The sequence below is a fragment of the Molothrus ater genome, chromosome 3 (assembly GCF_012460135.2).
Source record: "Molothrus ater isolate BHLD 08-10-18 breed brown headed cowbird chromosome 3, BPBGC_Mater_1.1, whole genome shotgun sequence".
In the NCBI taxonomy this organism is placed as follows: Eukaryota; Metazoa; Chordata; class Aves; order Passeriformes; family Icteridae; genus Molothrus; species Molothrus ater.
The window spans coordinates 44,678,896-44,698,529 of record NC_050480.2 but is presented as its reverse complement, the minus strand read 5'-3'; the positions used below and the strand labels follow the sequence as shown (position 1 = coordinate 44,698,529).

The window sequence follows — 19,634 nt, the reverse complement described above, 5'->3', positions numbered from 1 at the left end:
TAATTTTCTTCACAGCAGCTGGTATGGTGCTGTATTTTAAATCTGCGGCCAAAACAATTCTGCAAATTAAAGTTTAACTGTTGATGAGCAATACTTTCACAGCATCAAGGCCTCTTCTGTTTCTTACTCTACCACCCCAAGAAACAGACTGTGAGTAGACACAGCTAGGCAGATGACCCAAACTAACCGAAGAAATATTCCATGGCACATGAAGTCAAACTCAGCAATAAAAGGGAGAGTAAGGGACACAGCAGGGGTTAGCCATATTTTGCTCAGGAACTGGATAGGCACCTAGTCTGTCCATAGGAGGTGATAAGGGGATTGCATCACTTGTTTTTTCTTTCTTTCTCTCTTCTTCCACTTCGTCTTCAGTTATTACTTTTCTCCACCCACCATTTTTCTTGCTTTCTTTCTCCACCCACAATTTTTCTTGCTTTCTTTCTTCCTTTCCTCTTTTCCCATCTCACTGAGATTGGCTGGGTGGAAGTGAATGAATGCTGTGTGGTGCTGAGCCACCAAATAGGCTACCCACAGCAGTAGCATTTCTGAAGGCATCTGGATAATACAAAAATGTTTTGTGGACATCGTATTGTCACTGTCATATTTTTTGGAAAAATCCCTTCTCCAGGATTTCTTCTCCTGAGAAGCTAAGAAGCCTCAGAGAGAAATGAAAACAATAATTATCTGTTTGCTTCTCCCTGTTTTACTGCTTTAGAATGTGGTCTGGAAATTGTTTAGTAACAGGTGCATGTTTGATTGGTTTCATGTGAATTGTTTTTTACTTGATGGCCAATCACCATCAGCTGTGTCAGACTCTGAGGAGTCAGTCACACGTTTTTCATTATCATTCTTGTTAAGCCTTCTGTCTGTATCCTTTCTCTATTCTTTAGTATAGTTTTAGTATAACATTCTTTTATATAATGTAAGTACATAAAATAATAAATTAACCTTCCAAAAACATGGAGTCAAATTCACTCATCTCTCACCTCATCCTGGGGACCCCTGCAAATACCACATTATATCTTACATCAGGAATATAAGATGATTCACACCAATCTTGTTTGCCTTAGTAAAGCATACATTTTATGAAACAGGACACTGAACTTCCCTTTCTAGCATTTTATTGCTATTAACCCTAGCCATTGCTAAGGTTTTTATTTCTTCAAGTAAACCGCCCCAGCCTGCAGATTTCACTCAGCCTCACTCATATTCATGGTGACAGAGAACACTATGGCTTCCTTTCAGTAAATCTAAATAAAGCTCAAGAAAGCCTGAATCCAATCAACAGAATTTCAAGAGGAAATTCAATGGAATATAGTGCATATATACAGCACTGTTACTGACTTCAACACTTTGTGTTTTGAAATAAAGGGATAATTTTGGCTCTTTCCAGAGCAAATGACAACCCAAAGTCAAAACTAAACTAAAGGAATGAACAGTAAGACTGAGTTCCAAAACCAATTCAGCTTTGCACAATGTCTGACAGACCCTTGAAAAAAACACTGATGGGAACATGACCATTCATTCCAACACTGATGCCAAGCCTTCTGCACATACACAGGCCATGAAAGACCAGACTTTTCTTGAAGTTCTAACTTTTGAAGTTTAGAAACAGAATGAGAATCTCATCTCTTATTTAAGAAAACATACCTCAGCAAGTTTTTAAAACCTCATAGTTAACAAACAACGTGAAAAACACACTACAAGATTCATTTGAATCTTACAAGACTATTTTTTCCCAACACAAGCCATATACAGTATTGCCTACTGCAACTGTCATATCTGATTTCTTCAGACATTACAAAAACATCACAGTTATTATATTTAACTGATATAAAACAAACACAAAAATTGATGTTCTCATCTATATTCCAATTGATGTTCAACTGCAGAATCACCTCAGATGTTAATTTATTAGGAAAAACAATACTCAAGGAGGATGCAATACTCCCTCTTGCCCCCCCATTTAGTAATACCTGCTATGATCTGTGTTCCCAATCACAACCTGGGGAACAGAGAACAATTCCCAAGAAATGCCCAGTTCTGTTATCACCACAGCTGCAGCTACAGAGAGGTACTAATTACTGACCCTTCTACAGTTGTGTTCTCAGCTACCTGATGTCTCTTTACCTGAAGTTGTTGCAGCCCAGAACAACTCCCACAATGTTCTTGCCGATATCATGTACATCTCCCTTCACAGTTGCCAAAACTATTGTACCCTGGTAAGGATCCTGGAAGTTGAAGTAGCAAGAGTTAAATTACTCAGAAGCCTTGGTATGTTTGAACACATCCTTCAACACTGCAATGCTAATCCACGACCCAGACTTCTATTATAGTACTGCAAAGTGTAGTACAGATAATACAGTAAGTATTAAAAACCATCTTAAAAGATCCAGGTAATAGAAACTTGCACATGAATTATTCTTTTAAAATGCATGGATGTTACTCAAAAATCTGTGTTTGAAAAAACAAAACAGCACATAAAACCATTTCAGATCTGGATAGCATTTTTTGCAGTGCAATAACTGAACTCCTGAGGTTCTTCTGCTCCAAATACACACCTTGCCAATAAAGAGATTAAATATTTAGAACAGAAGGGCATGAATACTTATAATTACATGTCTGTTTGTGCATCAAGATCAATCTTTGATGCAATGCTGAGAAAAACAGGATATTAGCAAACTTAGAAGAGAAATTAGAGCAATTCGAAAAAGCAGAAGAGGCTCGTTTTTATGCAACACAAATAACAACGGAGTTTTCAGTGCAGTGATCAGGCTACTTCAGACTACCCAAGCTGAACAAACAGGCTGAAGAAGGATCAACTTGAAGAAAGGAAGCTGTTCTGTCACAAGCAGGTCCTAGGCTAGATGGCATTCAGCTGGACAAAGGGTGCTGCCAGCAGCACAACAGTGGAACTTCCCACAGCGGTTCTCCACCAGGACACAGGACGTGGCAATATCTCTTTAGTTGTGTAATCACTGCTGTCATTTGGAACAGCTCCAGGCTATAACAGTAGTATGTCTGAGCTGCTGCAGCATCAGATGCCAGTAAGCAACTACATAAATTGCACAGAATTTAAATAAAGTGGAAATCTGAGCATATTGTATGTGAAACTATAAAATATTTTTCCAGACAGTATCTCATCTCCTTTGCACATGGCAGAACTGGATGACTGAACTCTTCTATAAAGCATGTTATATTTCTGGACACATAGAGCAGCTCTCTATTTCATGAACCTACATTGCTTTTGTAGTTGCAATATTATGGGTTAAAAAATCTTGATGTATTATCAAGAGTGACATTAGTATTTTCCTGTGGTTCTAACACATTTGTTGAATAAAATCCCTGGATTTACACCAATGTTGCTGTTTACTAAAATCTAGTATTTCCCCAGAGCTTCTGTTTTACACAAGGCCAGAGAACAGAGGAAGCAAAACGAAGGTCTGTAAGTCAGCCATCTCAGTAAATCAACAGAAAATTTTGCAGCTGAAAATATACTGCTGGGGAATGGGGTAAGAGATTAATCAAGGACTGGGAGAAGAACAAAACATGCTGGCCCACATTAGGTATCACATTTAATCATACCTAATAATTACTGATGATTTCATTAGTGATTGATACAAAAGAAAAAAAAATTGGATTTGCACATAAGAAGGAAAATCTTTGCTGGATAGCAAACAACATGGGAAACAGCACATACCACTTTAAATAAACCCTATTTAAGGCACACTTATTTCAACTGTCTTAAGCAAGGAGGTCCTCAAGTTCTGGGCATACATCCAACAGGCCTTCATTGTTTTTCATCTTTGATAGAGATCCACAGCCACAGCTATTTATCCTCAAATGTCACTATCAACGCTTTGCATTTCCTGGCAGTCTGTGACTAAAACTGTCCTGGAGGGTACAGTGGCCTGGGTAACATCAGACAGATCAGTTACCAGAGTCTGCAAATCTTTTTCCTTCAAGCCAATGTACTTTGGGAATAGATGCAGCTGTTTTATCTCTTTCATTGATTCTCTATATAGTAGCATGTCTTTTTAAGAGGAAGGAACTACATCCCATGCCCAGCAGAAGGTAGAGAAGGCAGGATGACAGAATCCCTGCCTTTTTCTCCTGCTCTCCTCAGCCACACAGAGCACCTAACTCACTCTCTTAGAGTGTTTGCTATCTTTTTTAGAACATCTCAAATTCCACTTCACATCTTTCTAGCCAGAGAATTAAGTGCCAGAGGGTTCACAGAAGATCCTAATCCACTGTTCATGGAATCAATGGGGTAGCAATTTTAAACAACTTCAAACAGCATCAGAACAAAACAGAGGGTGTGAAATACCAGCCCTGTTGTCTGAATTAAAAGAGAACAGCATGAGCTGGAGAGAGATGATGAAGTGAAAGGTGATTTGTGACAGCCAGAGAACACATTAACTTGAGATACAGGAGAGAAGACACCCTCATATCTGGAAAGAGCATGGGAGAAGAGACAAGGCATTTTCCTTCTTTCATGAAGATCAGTCAGATTTAATTATCAGGCTATTTTTCTTTCCAAATTATTTCCTGTATTTGTTACATTTGTGCTGGACAATCACACAACAGATACACAGCAAATACATTGTAAGAAGATATCAAGGAAAGAATTAGGAACCATTAAAAATTTTAAAGGAGAATTAGAGAGTTCGCCCAGGGCAGAAGTATTACAAGCAAGTAGCAAAATCTGCCATAAAGTTAGAATAAATAACACCGAAATTAAATGTCTGTAAAAACACAAGAAATTAGTAACATTAGCATAAAGGGCTTACAAAGGCTCACTGGCATAGTTCAGAAAACTTTGTGAACTTAGGCACACACCAAGCAGAGTTCCACAAAATCATGAATTTCAAACGTAATTCAAATTTTGACTGAGATTGTCAGTCTCCATGTGACTGCATCAACTCTCCAGCATAATAAATATAAATAGCAACAAATAATTATTATATTTTTCATAGCACTCTATGAAAGAAATACAGCACAAAGGAGTGTATCTTGCCTCTTCTTCTGTGCTGCCTTGCTTGGCTCTCCTTTCCTCTCTTTCTTTTTCCATATAGGGAATAAGGTGGCCAACTGCTTTCTTCATAACTCGAGCAGACTTTATCACCTGCACAGGTAAAGGTGGGGGCAGAATAAACAATAAAGACAAGGTATAGGAATAAACCCAGTTTTACTTTAGCTTTCTCATTCAGGCAGTAAATGAAACCTCATTTGCAGCCCCAGGTGGCAGTTTTCAGATCACTCTGTGGCTGCAGGCTGCTGACCTTACTGGGCTAAGGCTCTACACAAAACATTTCTTCCACAGTGCAGCTTCCCAGACCAATCACAATAGAACTGAAAGCTGCAGACAGACCCAGACTTGGAAGGTGCTAAACACAGCAAATTTTATTTGGGCTTTTACTCTCTTGCACTTTTCATGGCCAAAGACTTAAAACTGCATTTCAAATAAAGCAAAAACTCTCAGGAAGAACAGAAACAAACAAAATCATACGCATAGAAAGTTGAGTTTCAAAGTAAAGTAAGAAAATGACTGCTTCTCAGCAGTACCTGAATTTTTGCAATTCCTACATTTTACAATGCTAGTTTTTGTAAAGTAGGAAAATATATGACATTATTTTCTCATTACCTGAGGTAGAAACATCTTTCCAGCACCAAAAAGATCACCAACAATTTTCATGCCATTCATCAAAGGCCCTTCAATTACATTTAGAGGTCTAGGGTATTTTTCCTGGTTTAATCTTGCTTCTTCTGTATCTGCAATGACATACTTCTCAATGCCCTGAGGAAAAAAAAAAAAAGAAGCTTTTATCTTGCTAGAAATACAACTTTTATTTAGTTGCCTTCTCCCAGAAAAACCTCACAATGAAAGTACAAATAGATACTGTAGATACTGATAGTCTTTAAAAATACCTCAAATGTGTATTGAAAATAGTCTTTCTTCCTTTGGTTCAAAGGAACCAAAACACTGCAGGTCTTAGGCAGATAAAGCTACTCACAGCATTTCCCCAGTATTAACAGATTTGTTCATTTTTCTTAACTCTGTCATCAGAAAAACCCAACACTCAAAAGGCTGCTTCCTCAGTCCAGGTGCCACTCAGTGCAGTACTACTGAAAGACCAAAAACAGCCCTAGGAAGTAAAAGGAGTGTGTTCCAAAGCAAAAGCTGCATGTTTCTACCAACACTAGTGGAATAAAATATTAAGGGTTAAAGACTTCAACTTCTGAAGCTTAAAGACACACCTCTACGATAAGTTTTCTCTAGTTTTCTCTGTTATTGAAATTAAATAGATCAGTTGCCTTTATTATTCATTGTTAATTAATAGCTTGTGAAAAAATGGTAGCTGAAGAACTTTTAAAGGCAAATATGTCCCTTAAGGTCTGAGCTGAGCTCATGGCTCTGAGCTCTGATGGCTAGGACAGTTTTCCAGCGAGATTACCTTGATGAGAGCATATTCCAGCCTTTCCTCCACAGAGCCTTTACGCCACTCATCAGTCTGTACAACTTTTTTTCCTCCTTGGGCATGATTCTGAAAAGAAAAGACATCCATAGGAGCTTGCATGCATAAGAGGTACAATTATGGACTTCACATTCAGAAAACCGAGGATATTTCCAAGTAGTGACTCATAAAATAATTTTAGACTATACAAAAGGTTTATATACATGCAAATGATGTTGCAAACACCTGTGATGTAATACATGCACCCAGGGTGTCTACATCCCAATAGGTATACACCTCAATGAAAATATAAACAAAATATTTTTTTTTAAAAAAGAGAGAGCAGTTTGACAAATTTTGCGCTCATAAAAATGATGACATGACTAATCCTAAGGGATTTACTTCTGGGAACATATTTTAAATTGATTCCTGGCCCACACATTACATTTAATTTTAAAATTCTAATTAATTTGGCACTAATTCAGTTTCTGCTGGAATAGGTTATGTTATTCCATATCACAGACGTGTTTTCATCAGTCAGCCTACAAAACTACTGTTTGTCACACACATAGACTGCCCCAAGCTACCACATATCCTCTCTGTCTCACACTCATACTCCCCTTGGCTATGAACACAGAGGCCAAAAAGGCTTCATAGTGCAAGAAAGTTCACAAGCACCCACCCCAGGAAGACTCATGGAAGAGCACCTTATCCAACACACTTCAGGCAAGTAATTTCTTTTCCTTACTCAGTTATTAGACATAATCTGACATCTCTCAGGTCTTATGAATTTCCTATACTTTTGAGTACTCATCAGCAAGTTTTTAAAGATAAAGCCATGGAAACAAGACCTCACTCATGGGAACAGAAAACAGAACAGATTCCATTCATGTTTATACAAATATTAGCTAACTTCACAACTTCTCATTTCCTAATCTTATTCCCCTCAAATGTCTAGATTGTAAAAAGGAATGAAGGAAGGAATAAAATGCTGCCTGGAGACAATATACACTTATATTAATTATTAGTTATATTAAAAACCTGACTGGACATGTCCCTGAGTAACCTGATCTTGGCTGGCCCCTGATTTGAGTAGGGGGCTTGTAGCAGATGATCTCGAGAAGTCTCTATCCACCTCAGGAATCACCTTATGTGATTCACTGAAATGATACCAAGTGCTCTTCAACCTCTGGCCAGAAAGTTTAACAAGGGAACCACTCCAGCCTAAAAGCAACCCATGACACTGGAAGATGGACATGCAGGAGGAAAAGCGTTCGAGAATGTCTGCAGTTACATACATCATAGAAAATGGTTTTTAATCTCAAACTTCAAACGAAGACTGATTCTCTAAATCTGCAAGGAAAAAGTTCCTCTTTTTTGCCACTAGACTATTTCACTCCCTCAGTAAAACTACCACCACTAATAAAAGCAGATTTTCCAACAATGGCTTCCCAAACTTAGAGACCTAGGACTCAACATCCACTTTTATTTCTACTTTTAAGGCTCCATTTAAATTCACATTCAGCCTTCTGCAGAAACAATTGCTCAAGTAATCCCTTTCTAACGCTCCCTTTATTTTTTTTCCTCTTTAGGCAATCTTGAATACACCAATGGTGCAACTCAGCTTAAACAGACAAGATCCCTCCCAGGTGAATTGCTTGGACACCAAGAACACCATCTGGAATAGCCTAAGCACAAGGGATAAAGAGAGTCTTCCTGTAGTAGTTTTTAACATGTCACCACTCTTACTATAAACCATGCACCACCACAGGGCAAAATACAAACCAAGTAAGGCTCTGCGCAGAAACACTGTCTCCAGGAGCTATGAAAAGGACATGCAAATCTTCTTGTGCATTCAAATCTAACAGCCACCTAACCCAGTGAGATTTTTTTCTGTATCTCCCATTCAGAACAGAATTTCACCAGTTACCTTACTGTCAACTATAACTTTTGTCCTTTATCACCACCATCATTAAAACATCTCAAAACCACTAAATACCTGATCCTCTATCTTGACACATCACATGAACTGGAAGTCTACGCAGAGCCACAAATCACAAGCAACTATTTCACTTTTTATATACTCCAAGCAAACCGTTACCACCAGAGAGAGAGGTTTACTCTTAATCTCCCACAGTGCACTTGTCATTAAAATTCAAGCACCAAGATCAGCTTGCTTATGAGTTGGCCTTTTCTTCTGGTATTTGTTGGTTTGTGAGCATTTTTTTCGGGGGAAAGTCTGATTGGGATTTTTGCTTCTTATTTTTTGGGGGTTTGGTTTTTTTCCTGTAGAGAATGCCTATGCATTCAGCTTGGTCTCCTGAAGCATATGAAGAGCTCTGGCACGGGCTCTTCCACAGTATGAAACTGGAGAGGTTTGATCTATCACAGATTACTCATTTTATTCTGTGTTAATAACTGAACCACTTGAAGTATCACCAGGAAATTTTCACACCCACAGTTATACTGACACATGCAGTTTATAGGCTGTTTTACCTATCACCTGCAGGGAGGTGGTAAGGCTCAGGTGCTAAGCTAACTACTGTTCAAAGCTTAAAACTGGAAGTTACCTGAGCATAATGTAAAAGTTTCTCTGTTGCATCAGGATCTTTGTTCCAGATTAGATTCTCACACAGCTGTAGCAATTCCTTGTGGATATCATCATACACAGGCAGATTCCCAGCATTCACAATTCCCATGTCCATGCCATACTGGAAAAAAACATAGAGAATCCTCCAGAAAGGCTGTCAGACATAGCACTGCACATCTGCCAAGTGCAAACATATGGAAGCCAAAAGCACATCATACCTTAATTGCGTGGTAAAGGAACACTCCATGCATTGCTTCTCGAATGGCATCCATTCCTCGAAAGGAGAAGGACAGATTGGAAAGACCTCCACTTATCCTGGCTCCTGGCAGTGTTTCCTATAGGAATTGCACACAGATTTTTAGAGAAGTGCTTTCCAAAAAGGAAATGTAAGAAAGCATTCAGTTCATAAAACAATTGGCCACTGAGTTCAGTGCATTGCCTATGTACCCTTTCTCTTTTCCCTGTTCTATATCCTTCTAGTTACTCAAATTCATAAAGATCAATTCAAATCTTCAGGAAAATTTACAAATAAAGGAAACATCCAGCAGCTACTGTGGTTTCCATTGTCACAGGTGCTATTCTGAACACAACAGTTCTCCCACTGCAGCATTCCATATTTTCTCCATACAAACCTACTTTTGGCTCTTCCTGTCCCCACTCCTCTGGAAACAGGAGCAGCCAGTTTGCCTGCTTGCACATCTCAGAAGCAGGCTGCCGCTGAGCAGCCAAACTCAAGGGTGCAGCCCTGCTTCCAGGGGCCCTGTGGTGACAAAGCAGCCTGTGGGGTGTCACCCCTAGACAGCTACTGGCAGAGCATCTCCACATCTATCAGGGTGTCTTGTGAAACACAACAGTGCGGTTTCCTTGGCTGCATGCAGGTGACGTTCCTTACTGCTATACTTCTTTACACATATTTTGTCTACATAAAAAGTCCGGTTGCCAAACAAATGCCTTCCACAGAAAAAGGAATTTTACTGAAAAAAAGCACTTTTCGCACACCTTCAAAGAGGTCCTACTAGCTTGCATATAAATGTGATCGTTATCTCATTTAATTAAGCTAGTATATTTACAGTACAGCAAATGGACTGAAATATATTTATAGAACTATCTGAAGTTGTTCTGCTGGAAATACAGCAATATTGGGGAATGTCTGGACTTCAGAAGAGTAGTCCTGCTCACTAGGCTAAAATGTGTAACATTTTTCAGCAGTGTTTTGTTGTTGTCTGAAGGGGGGTGGGGTGTTTTTTCTGTTTTATAGGCGTTTAGGGTTTTAAGTCATCTCAGCAATACACTTCAACTTAAAATAACCTTACAACTCACTTTTATGGTTTTAGTAGCATTGATAAAATTTATGGCATAAAGGTTATGTTCTTCCATTCCAGTTCCTATGGTCAAAATATTAGGGTCAAATATTATATCATTTGGGTTGAAGTGCAGTTTTTCCACAAGGAGATGATAAGCTCTGGAACAGACTGCAATCTTGGTTTCTGTTTCTGTTGCCTAGTGAAGAAAAAGAATTCTGACATGAAACTTATAGACCACACAAAAAATAAACTCTCCAGAAATCATTTACAGCTCCAGTGACTCAAGACAGAATGTGAACATCACAAATATTAAAAAAGGATTATACATAAGAATATTGTACTTAAAATATCACCACCCCAATACCTGGAGTTTTCACTCAGTTTATAAAAAGCAATCTCACTGCCCAATGTTTCATCATCCTATGCAAAGCCTAATATGTGATTTTTGACATAACTAAATTAATTCACAAAGATTTCACTCTCATGAGAGACAGTTTCTGAACTAAAAATATCTTTTATGAAGGAACAGTTCAGTATGTCTGAATAGCAAGAAATTCTCTTGAACTTACAGAGCTCCACTTAGATCAGTACATGGATTTTTCAAACATTTGAGCAGCATAAGAAATACTTACAAATTAGGGTCAAAACTAAGGTCATAACTGCTTAGGTTATACAGAACATGTCCAAATCAACCATGTAAATGAAACAAAACAACTTTGTCTTGAAAAAGAGGAAGAAAGCCTTACACTTCAGAAGAAAAAGACTTCTCCTTTAAAGTGACACTCACCTGCCCCACTTCATCAAAAGCCATAACAACCACAGCTGCTCCATACAATTTAATTTTCCTCGCTTTCTCCAGAAAGTCTTCCTCACCTTCCTTTAGACTGATGCTGTTTACAATGCATTTCCCTTGGCAACATTTCAAACCTGCTTCAATCACTGAAAAATTTGAGGAGTCTATGCATAATGGCACCTGTAAATAATAGAGAAGTAAGCCAGGAGAATACACAGAAGTTATGAATTACAGTTCTATGTGCTGTTTGTCCATTTGGACATAAAAATGCACACAACATTAGTAAGTATTTATGAAAAAATGTTTCCACATTATATTCTGAGATTCACTTTGCTTTAAATACAAAACTCCAAGCAAATTTATTTCAAGAGCTTCAATGGCAGCTCCATCATATATCATATAGAGATCTCTACTTCTCCCTATAATATCTTGTGTCTCTGATTTAGATACTCATTTTTAGAGAAAGCACATTGCAGAACTATTTTTTTAAAGCCATTCTATATCCATAGCAACTTTAAGGTTTGTGGAAAGCAATACCATTATGCACTGCTAACATATACATTATGGCTTATAACTGCTCCAGAATGAACCTGCATTCAGCTTTTCTAGCCAGTGAAAAGGACTGGCATATATTTATGTGAAAACAGACAGAAAAGCCTCTGTTTCACCCAAAGGCCTTCCCTACTACAGTGTCACTTCCTCTCGGGGGACAAATACACCTGCCTAAGCACATAAACTGGTTTTTAAATGAAACGGTATCAACATCTCCTGCATGCAATTTACAAGTCAATAACATGTCCATTATTGTGACTCAATTACAACCTTGGCAATATCAGGTTCCGAAGAAATGAAGTTACAAAATCTGGTCATTGCAGTGGGGCCGTCCAACATCCCATCATCCATATTTATGTCAAGAATCTGGGCCCCCATCTCAACTTGCAATTTGGCTACACTCAGAGCTTCCTAAAGAAGAAAGTCAAAAACCAAAACAACATTGAGAAGAAAAAATCCTAGTTATTCTCAGGATAACATTTCATTTCTGCAAACTAAGCATGCAGTCAAAAATTTAAAAATTTGTAAGACATCCTATAAGAAAATAAGGAAATGGTCTGTCATGTACAACAATACAAAAAAGTTGCTGATATGGAACAACCTATAATTAATTTGTTTAGAGAACATGACATCAGAGACCTGATGTGCTGGTAGCATCACTGACTGTAGAAAGTTGGTCATATGCTTAATTGAATAATTTAAGATTTGCACGGTAACAAAGGCTTGTGACTGCACAAGATGACAGGAAAATACAGTCTCTGTGATAGCATGAAATAAGGCCTTTCATTACAAGCTCTGGTGTTTTGCAACAGGATACTTGATTTTTAAAGGCTGTTCAACATTTTTGCAAGCTGCATAATAATCACAAGTGCTAAGAAGGAAAACTAAAGCTTTTCCCCCAGCCTAGATAACTATCTGAACACCCATGTCTGTTCACTTTCTCTTTTCTGTCATTCTGCAGAGTCCCTAACAACCTGTGTTTAAAGGTCTCTTCATTTAATAAGCCTAACCTGCTTCATGACTTCTACTAGCCTAATAGTCAGACTTCCAAAAATACCAACGAAGGCTTTCATTCTGATTTGATGTAACATCAGAGTATACTCTGGAAAAGAGTCTCAACTCTCAAGAAAAGTCACCCTGCTATTTGTTTCAATGTTACAGCATCAATTCACACCAGTAAAGAATGAGTCTTCCGGCCTCTTCATTTCTGCCCTGCAGTAGTTTCAAGAAAGCAATTACCCTCTAAGCATCTTTTTCTGTACCACTGCTCATGTAGCATGTTGGACTCAGAGATCAAAGTAGGTAGCAATTAAATGTAATCATAATGCTGAGCCGAACTGGGGAAGTGAGGAAGGGGAGATAGAGTGAGAGCTGCACAGTGCCACAATCTATCCCAAGTCAGATGTTCCTCATAACTTGAAATAGGGGATTACACCCACCTTTTTCCCCTCTTCTCTGTAAACCAAGCCCCTACATGCAGCACAGACCAGGACATTTTCTAATCCATTACCAGCTGTATAACTAAATTAAAAATTAAAAGTTGCCTGTAACACTTGTCAAAAAAATTAGAAGTCTTGTAAAGCCCTTCTCACAGTTATTAGTAACTGGCAAGCAGAGAAACAAAGAACAGAGAAAAAATAAATCCTCCACATTTTCTTACTCTTGTAACTGGTGTAGAATAGTGCTTTGTGCCAGCAAAACAAACAGTAATAGTGTAATGGAGCAATAGAAAATCAGAGCATCAGCTATAAAGATTATTTTTCTTATGAGATTATTGTTAATATGTATACTTCATAATTGCCTGCCATGATGAGTTTAGCAAACTTCCGTGATCCTGCAACATTGCAGCGTTCACCAATATTAACGAAGTTGGTGTATGGCCCAATCCTGAATGGCTCCAGACCTTAAAAAGATATTTTTGAACATATTTGTTAAAACAGAAAAGAAAAAAACTGCGTAAGAAAGACACAATCTCTTTTCTGAACTGTAAAATAAAGGTCTCTCTCTCTCTCTGCAAATAGTGATTTCTCAGTACATCAGTGCTCTAATGAGTAACTAGAAAAGCAATGCAATGAAACAGCTGCCAATACATACACCAAATCGTCTGTTCTTCCTCAATGACATTCAATAATTTACCTGACCCACAAAAAATAACAACCACCTTTTACAATACAGAAGTTAAGCTACGATTCTTTGGACATCTGTGCGCATGTCCTCTCAACTTTCAACTATTTTACCTCATGCATGACACCCTGCAAGAAGCAACAGCCCATTGACCAACAAGGGCAGCTCATAACCACATACCCTAGTTCGGAGAAACAAGGCCAGTTGGGCCCTTGGGTAGCAGGCAATGCAGAGGCAAACAAGCTCTACAGCAGAACCAAATAAGCTAAGGCATGACATCCCAGGCCAACCATGATATATTTTATTTATGCTAAACTGATGTGACCTGAGGTTAAAATGCCCGACTGAAAAGATGGTACTGTTTTATTCAGATACATGGCTCAAACGCTTAAAAGAATGCCTAAAGTGTGGAACATACAAACAAAACATGTTCTAGACCTGGATATATTGCTGGAACACAGTCCCAGTATGACTGAATCAGCATCTGAGGTGAGACAGGACAGCCCTCACACAGCTAGTATACAAGGATCTCATCCCAGCTCTGCCAATAACTGTAGCCAAATTACCTGGTCTCTCTGTGTTTGACCCTCCCTGTTGTAAAGTGAAGACAAAGATACTCATACACCATTACAACATGCCTGAGACTTGCAGAGTAAATATGCTGGCTCGATTATGTTATACAAGATGGCAGCAAAAATATTCTACTACTCCTTTAAGCAAAACAGTAAGATTTAGATGTGGTTACACGTCCATAAGCTTGCTGGAGTCAGGTAGAACCAGACATTCACAGCATTGTTCTGATCAGCAGAAAACAGCCAATAAATTTATAAAGGAAACTTGCATTAGTTATGAAACTAAACTGTTACACACTTTACCTGACAGCAGCATGCATCCTTGAGAGAGAGAAGGTGGAACACGAGGCTTACAGAATTTCACAGCTTCCGCAATTTTTCTGAGTTACAGAAATAAGAAAGTTTTCAATTAAAATTAAATTACTCCAGACAAGACTCAAACAGCATCTATACTAGACATATAGCTACATTTCCAATTTAGCCCTGTAGAGACAAGACTAATTATGTAGTTTCACTTTGTGAGGCCAAAGGCAAAAACATACTCCCAGAAGATTCTAACATAACTTTGCAGGAAATATACAATGCTGGATGTTTTTAAAGTACAGAATGATTTACAATGGGATACTTGAAGGATTTCAGAATCAGTGCTCAACCACACTGACTCTTACCATATTCATGACTTGCTGAGCTGAGCAACTGCTAATGACTGAAATACCAAAACCAACCAAAGAAAACCCCACAAAACCCCATGCAAACAAATCAAACAAAATCCCAAAACCAAAACAAAAACAAAATCACCCTCTACAAAAAAACAAAAGCAAATACCCAAGGGACAAACATTGCTCTCTATTGAGACACACTTCTCAGATGCCAGAATGACTCATGCTGTTCATATTCATTTTCTCTTCACACTAGTCAGGACTGACACACAGTGTCCTCTACAAGTTTACATGGCACTTCTTCCCAGTCTATATCAGGGTAAAAATTAATCACAACAGTCCTTTCTTTTTTGAGTTTAAGTGAAAAAACGAGGCTTTCCCGCTGACCTACTTGCAGAGACAAAGACATCCAATGCTCCTGCTTAGTAGTCAGGACCAGCACCAGCTGTACAGCATTCACAGAACTTCTGTTTAGGAATTTCCCCAACAAACACACACACATCCCTTCCTTCCATCTACCATCAAAGGAAACCTTAAGTTTCACCTTGTGGCTAAGATTGCAAAAAAAGAGAAAGAAGATACAGCACAATAAAGGAGAGAAATGAGGAGTCTATTCTATTCATCAGTAGAGAGGGAGAAGTAATTCCAGAACAATTTTAGATGACAAAACCAAAGAGGTTTAATCCTTGTCTGAACCACGCCTCAACTCATTCTTCATGATATGAACAGGTTCTTCCCACTTCATATATTGCTGCTACTGGCATTCGAGTGATCCACCTTTTCAGGAAACTCTAAGACAAGTCATGGAATATTGTGCCAGAGAAGCAGCACTTAAATTTACTTTGCAGTCCAGAGCTGTAGCACATGAAGTACCTGATATGTGCTGGTGTGGTACCACAGCAACCTCCAACTATGTTGACCAAACCATCCAATGCAAAATTCTGTAAGAGGAAGGAACATTTTGTTCAGAGTTATTAAAGCTATGTTATATATACATTTATTTATTTGTTTTTCTCCACATGTGAAGCAATTCAGGGTGCTCAGAAGAAAAATACTAAATTAAAAAAACAATTTGCACTATATTGTCTCTTCAGGATTTGTTTTGAGATTGGATTCCCAAGGCTAACCAGCAATTTCAACAGACAATTTCAAGAGACTACATTTGAAACTGGCCTATTTATACTGTGTTCTTGCTGACACACTGCAGTTTCAGAAACACAGTTTTATCTTGCACAGATCCAGTGGCATGGGGAAAGACCCTGCTCTGTAACACCCCCAACATCAGCAGTTCCTGTACACACAACTCTGTAAAATTGTGCCAAGTTCATAAACACCACTCAGCTTTTTGAACAATTCCCAAATAGAACAGTAAGAACACAGGAGTGCAATGAGTAACACGCACAGATCAAGCAGCAGGAAACCTTAGCTTAGTACATGGAAGTAATTAAGGTTTTCAGTTTCCTAAGTAGTTTTCCTAGTGTGATACTTCAAATCACTATCATTGAGCAAATTGTCTATAAACAATCCAAATGACATACATAGCTATCTGAAGGAAAAAAAATCCATCCCCAATATTGTAACAAGTATGCACAGGATACAAGCAGAGTTCTTATCTACTAGTAGATCAGATGTGACATAATCAGAAGTATTTTATACCTTTATATGCTTGGCAGTCACTTCTGGAGTTTCATCATAACCACCAAAAGTATTGGGAAGACCTTAAAACATAAATTTTTTTCAGTATTACAATTTGTTTAAAGTCCAAAAGAACAGAACTTAATTCCATAAAAGGCACATTTAAAACAGCTACAATTGTATGAGGACTAAAATGCCTCATCACCCTTGCAATCACTACTCAGCAGATTATTAATTATGCAAGAAAGCATTCTGGATTCATTGTCACAGAACTAACAACAGTTACTTTCAGCAGTTTAAAATATTCTTACTTTCTTTTTAATAGTAAAATCAATCATGTTTTTAAGCTACTTCAACTCTATTATTGCTAAGGAGATGGAACAGGTTAGTTACATTTCATGTGCCTGTAAGCATAGGAACATGGGCACCAACACACCTGCGTTGGGGTAACAGATGATGTAGGCGCTTGTACATTTTCCAATTGTTTCAATGAATGGACGCATTTCAACTGCCCCTAAAGCACAATTTAAGCCAATACTGGAAAATAAATTTTCAAAAATTATGTTGAAGTAAAAACACCTTTTACACACAGAACAGATAAATGTTAGTGCTGGCAACTGCTAACTCCCACAATCATCTAAAACAAAACCAACCTGATCTCCAATTTCTTTAATCATCATCATCAATACAGCATGACTGTGCAAAAGGAGAACCCTCAGATGGAAGAAAAGCACAAGAGGGAAGGGGGCTGGGCTGAATTGAACTGGGAACAATAAATCAAGATTTCATTTCAAAATCCAGGAGGAAAGTGGCAGCATTTTGACAGCAACTGCAGCAACACGACGACTCTGTTTTCTAGGTAAGAGAGAGAACAAGTGGAATGAGAATGGCAGATGGGAAAGGAGTCTTGTGCTGCAGGAAAAAGTATGAAAAAAGGCTGAAAAGGCAAGACCTGCTTCAAGATGCTAACTCATAATTTCCTTTACAAATTATACATAAATTCCGTCAACTTTGGAAGAGAGCAAGTGCCTCCCCCAAGAAGCCTCATGGCATCACTAAGCTTGAGCAACTGAATCTGCTACATCTTACTAACCAAGACAGCACTACAGCAGAAGAATTTTTCGATTAATAAGTTTCTAAACAATTTTACCAGTATATGAGATATAATAATATTTTCTTTTATTCAATGACAGATACATAAATGAGACTTGCACTCAAAATATCTCCATTTGTATTAAATACAGAAATTTCTCTTGCAGAAAGTACATAGATATCTTTTACATGTTTCCTGATCTTTCTGCACCATTCTAGAAACCCCCTTGTGAGCACTGCAGAACTCAGAAGGTGTTCATAGAGCTGCTGGAAGAGGAAGACATAAAAAAAGCTTTCTCCTTTCCTGGAATAACAGTCTCGGGGAGGATGCAAGCTAACCCAGTGAAACAGGAATGCACAACAGCCACATCTCCCAACTGACTGAGCTCCACAGGCAGCCGAGCTAATTAAGTGCCTGTATGCCCACTTAGTTTCACAGAGGTCAAAAGCAGAAAAGTCCCACACAAGACTGGGAGCATAAAATGATTTTTGACTTTTCCTCCTGTTTCCAAGGAGTAGGCAGGGCATTGGTAACTCCGTAAGTAGTAGCAATTGCAGTCAGATTTACTTGTTGAACAGAATGAAAAACTGTTGAAATCTAAGGGGCTCACAGCAACATCCAAACCAAGGATCTTGAATATCACAGTCACAGATCAAGATCAAATAACACACAAACCCCTTCTCCAAATAACTTAGGGGTGAGATGAGTAAGGATTTGGTTGTTTCTTTGGTTTGGTTTGGTGCTTGAGGGGGGAGGGTATATGTTTTCTTAAACAGCAACCTCCACCTTCAAAGTGCTTACTCTAATACATCTTATACTAGCCAGAAAATTTTGAAAATAACCTTTTTTTTCCTCACATCAAGATTTGATGTTTACATATCTTTAAATCCATCATACAGATTCCCTGGGTACAAATAGCAAGCCCAAGGAATAGGCAATTCATTACAGCAATGAGGTTCTGGAATTCATTTCAAAGTATGGGCTCCCCCACCCTCAAGATTTTCAAAGCAAAGCAAGTCCAGAACAGTTAACAAGCCTGCCCTTATCAAATGAGGACAAATGCAGTGTATTTCCTACTCTTAAGTCACTCAATTTACTAGCTTCCAGCTCATACTCCCCACACTCCAAACTGCCTGAATTATTACCCATTATAGGAGTTGCTGACAAGTATATTCATGAGCATGACACAATCTAAACATTACTTGTCAGAACTGTACCAAAGACATGCACATTCATTCAGAAACAAAAAGTAGCTCATGTGGCCAGTATCATTCTCCTCACAGCACTCAACATCATGCAAGAAAACATCTGATAAAAGCAAACTGTTAAGCATGTCATAAAAGCAAGCAGCCTTGAGGCAAATAGCTGATATTCTGTCCCTGCTACTCTAGCGTAAATAAGCATCACACGCCCATCTTAAACATCACCTCCCTCTCTTGCTCATTTCTCCACAGCAGTCATACATAAACTCCTGTGAAAGATAAGGCTGCAGAGCCCTTTGGGACCAGAACAAATCCACATTATGGCCCAAAATTCAGTGTATGTCTTCTTAATGCTGCCACAGTAGAAATAATCATAGGATCTGAAACAACACATCTGAGCATCATTCATGGCAAGCAGCTTGACACATATCTTTCAGCACTTATTAAGTACAGCTCATGAGTTTCTCAGCTACCACTTCCCTCATCCAGACACAAAGTACACATTTTTAAGGGTGGGGTCCAAACCAAACTGAATTAAGGATGACATATCACCCTAATTGGGGCATACACAACCCAAACAGAAACACATGAACATGTATAACACGATTCCTAGGATCCGACCATTAATCAGTTTTTTCACAACCCTAAAGCC

The 19,634-nt window shown here is 38.4% G+C and overlaps 1 protein-coding gene across 5 annotated transcripts in view; it reads right to left on the bottom strand.

Annotated features, from left to right (window-relative positions):
• The window catches only part of MTR (5-methyltetrahydrofolate-homocysteine methyltransferase), a 51,306-nt gene that overhangs the window by 14,053 nt on the left and 17,619 nt on the right, over nucleotides 1–19,634 (bottom strand). For 2 of the 5 annotated variants that reach the window (XM_036380498.1, XM_036380499.1), the window contains exons 9-22: nucleotides 17,124–17,224; nucleotides 16,709–16,770; nucleotides 15,926–15,993; nucleotides 14,697–14,773; nucleotides 13,488–13,600; nucleotides 11,968–12,108; nucleotides 11,140–11,325; nucleotides 10,369–10,548; nucleotides 9,267–9,383; nucleotides 9,029–9,169; nucleotides 6,459–6,548; nucleotides 5,648–5,800; nucleotides 5,021–5,128; nucleotides 2,131–2,231 (exon numbers count right to left, since the gene is read on the bottom strand). In XM_036380498.1, coding sequence (XP_036236391.1) covers nucleotides 2,131–2,231; nucleotides 5,021–5,128; nucleotides 5,648–5,800; nucleotides 6,459–6,548; nucleotides 9,029–9,169; nucleotides 9,267–9,383; nucleotides 10,369–10,548; nucleotides 11,140–11,325; nucleotides 11,968–12,108; nucleotides 13,488–13,600; nucleotides 14,697–14,773; nucleotides 15,926–15,993; nucleotides 16,709–16,770; nucleotides 17,124–17,224 — 1,638 coding nt within the window. Of the gene's footprint in view, nucleotides 1–2,130; nucleotides 2,232–5,020; nucleotides 5,129–5,647; nucleotides 5,801–6,458; nucleotides 6,549–9,028; nucleotides 9,170–9,266; nucleotides 9,384–10,368; nucleotides 10,549–11,139; nucleotides 11,326–11,967; nucleotides 12,109–12,936; nucleotides 13,454–13,487; nucleotides 13,601–14,696; nucleotides 14,774–15,925; nucleotides 15,994–16,708; nucleotides 16,771–17,123; nucleotides 17,225–17,340; nucleotides 17,543–19,634 lie in introns of those variants that run through there. The other 3 variants (XM_036380500.1, XM_036380501.1, XM_036380502.2) reach the window with 3 other exon arrangements.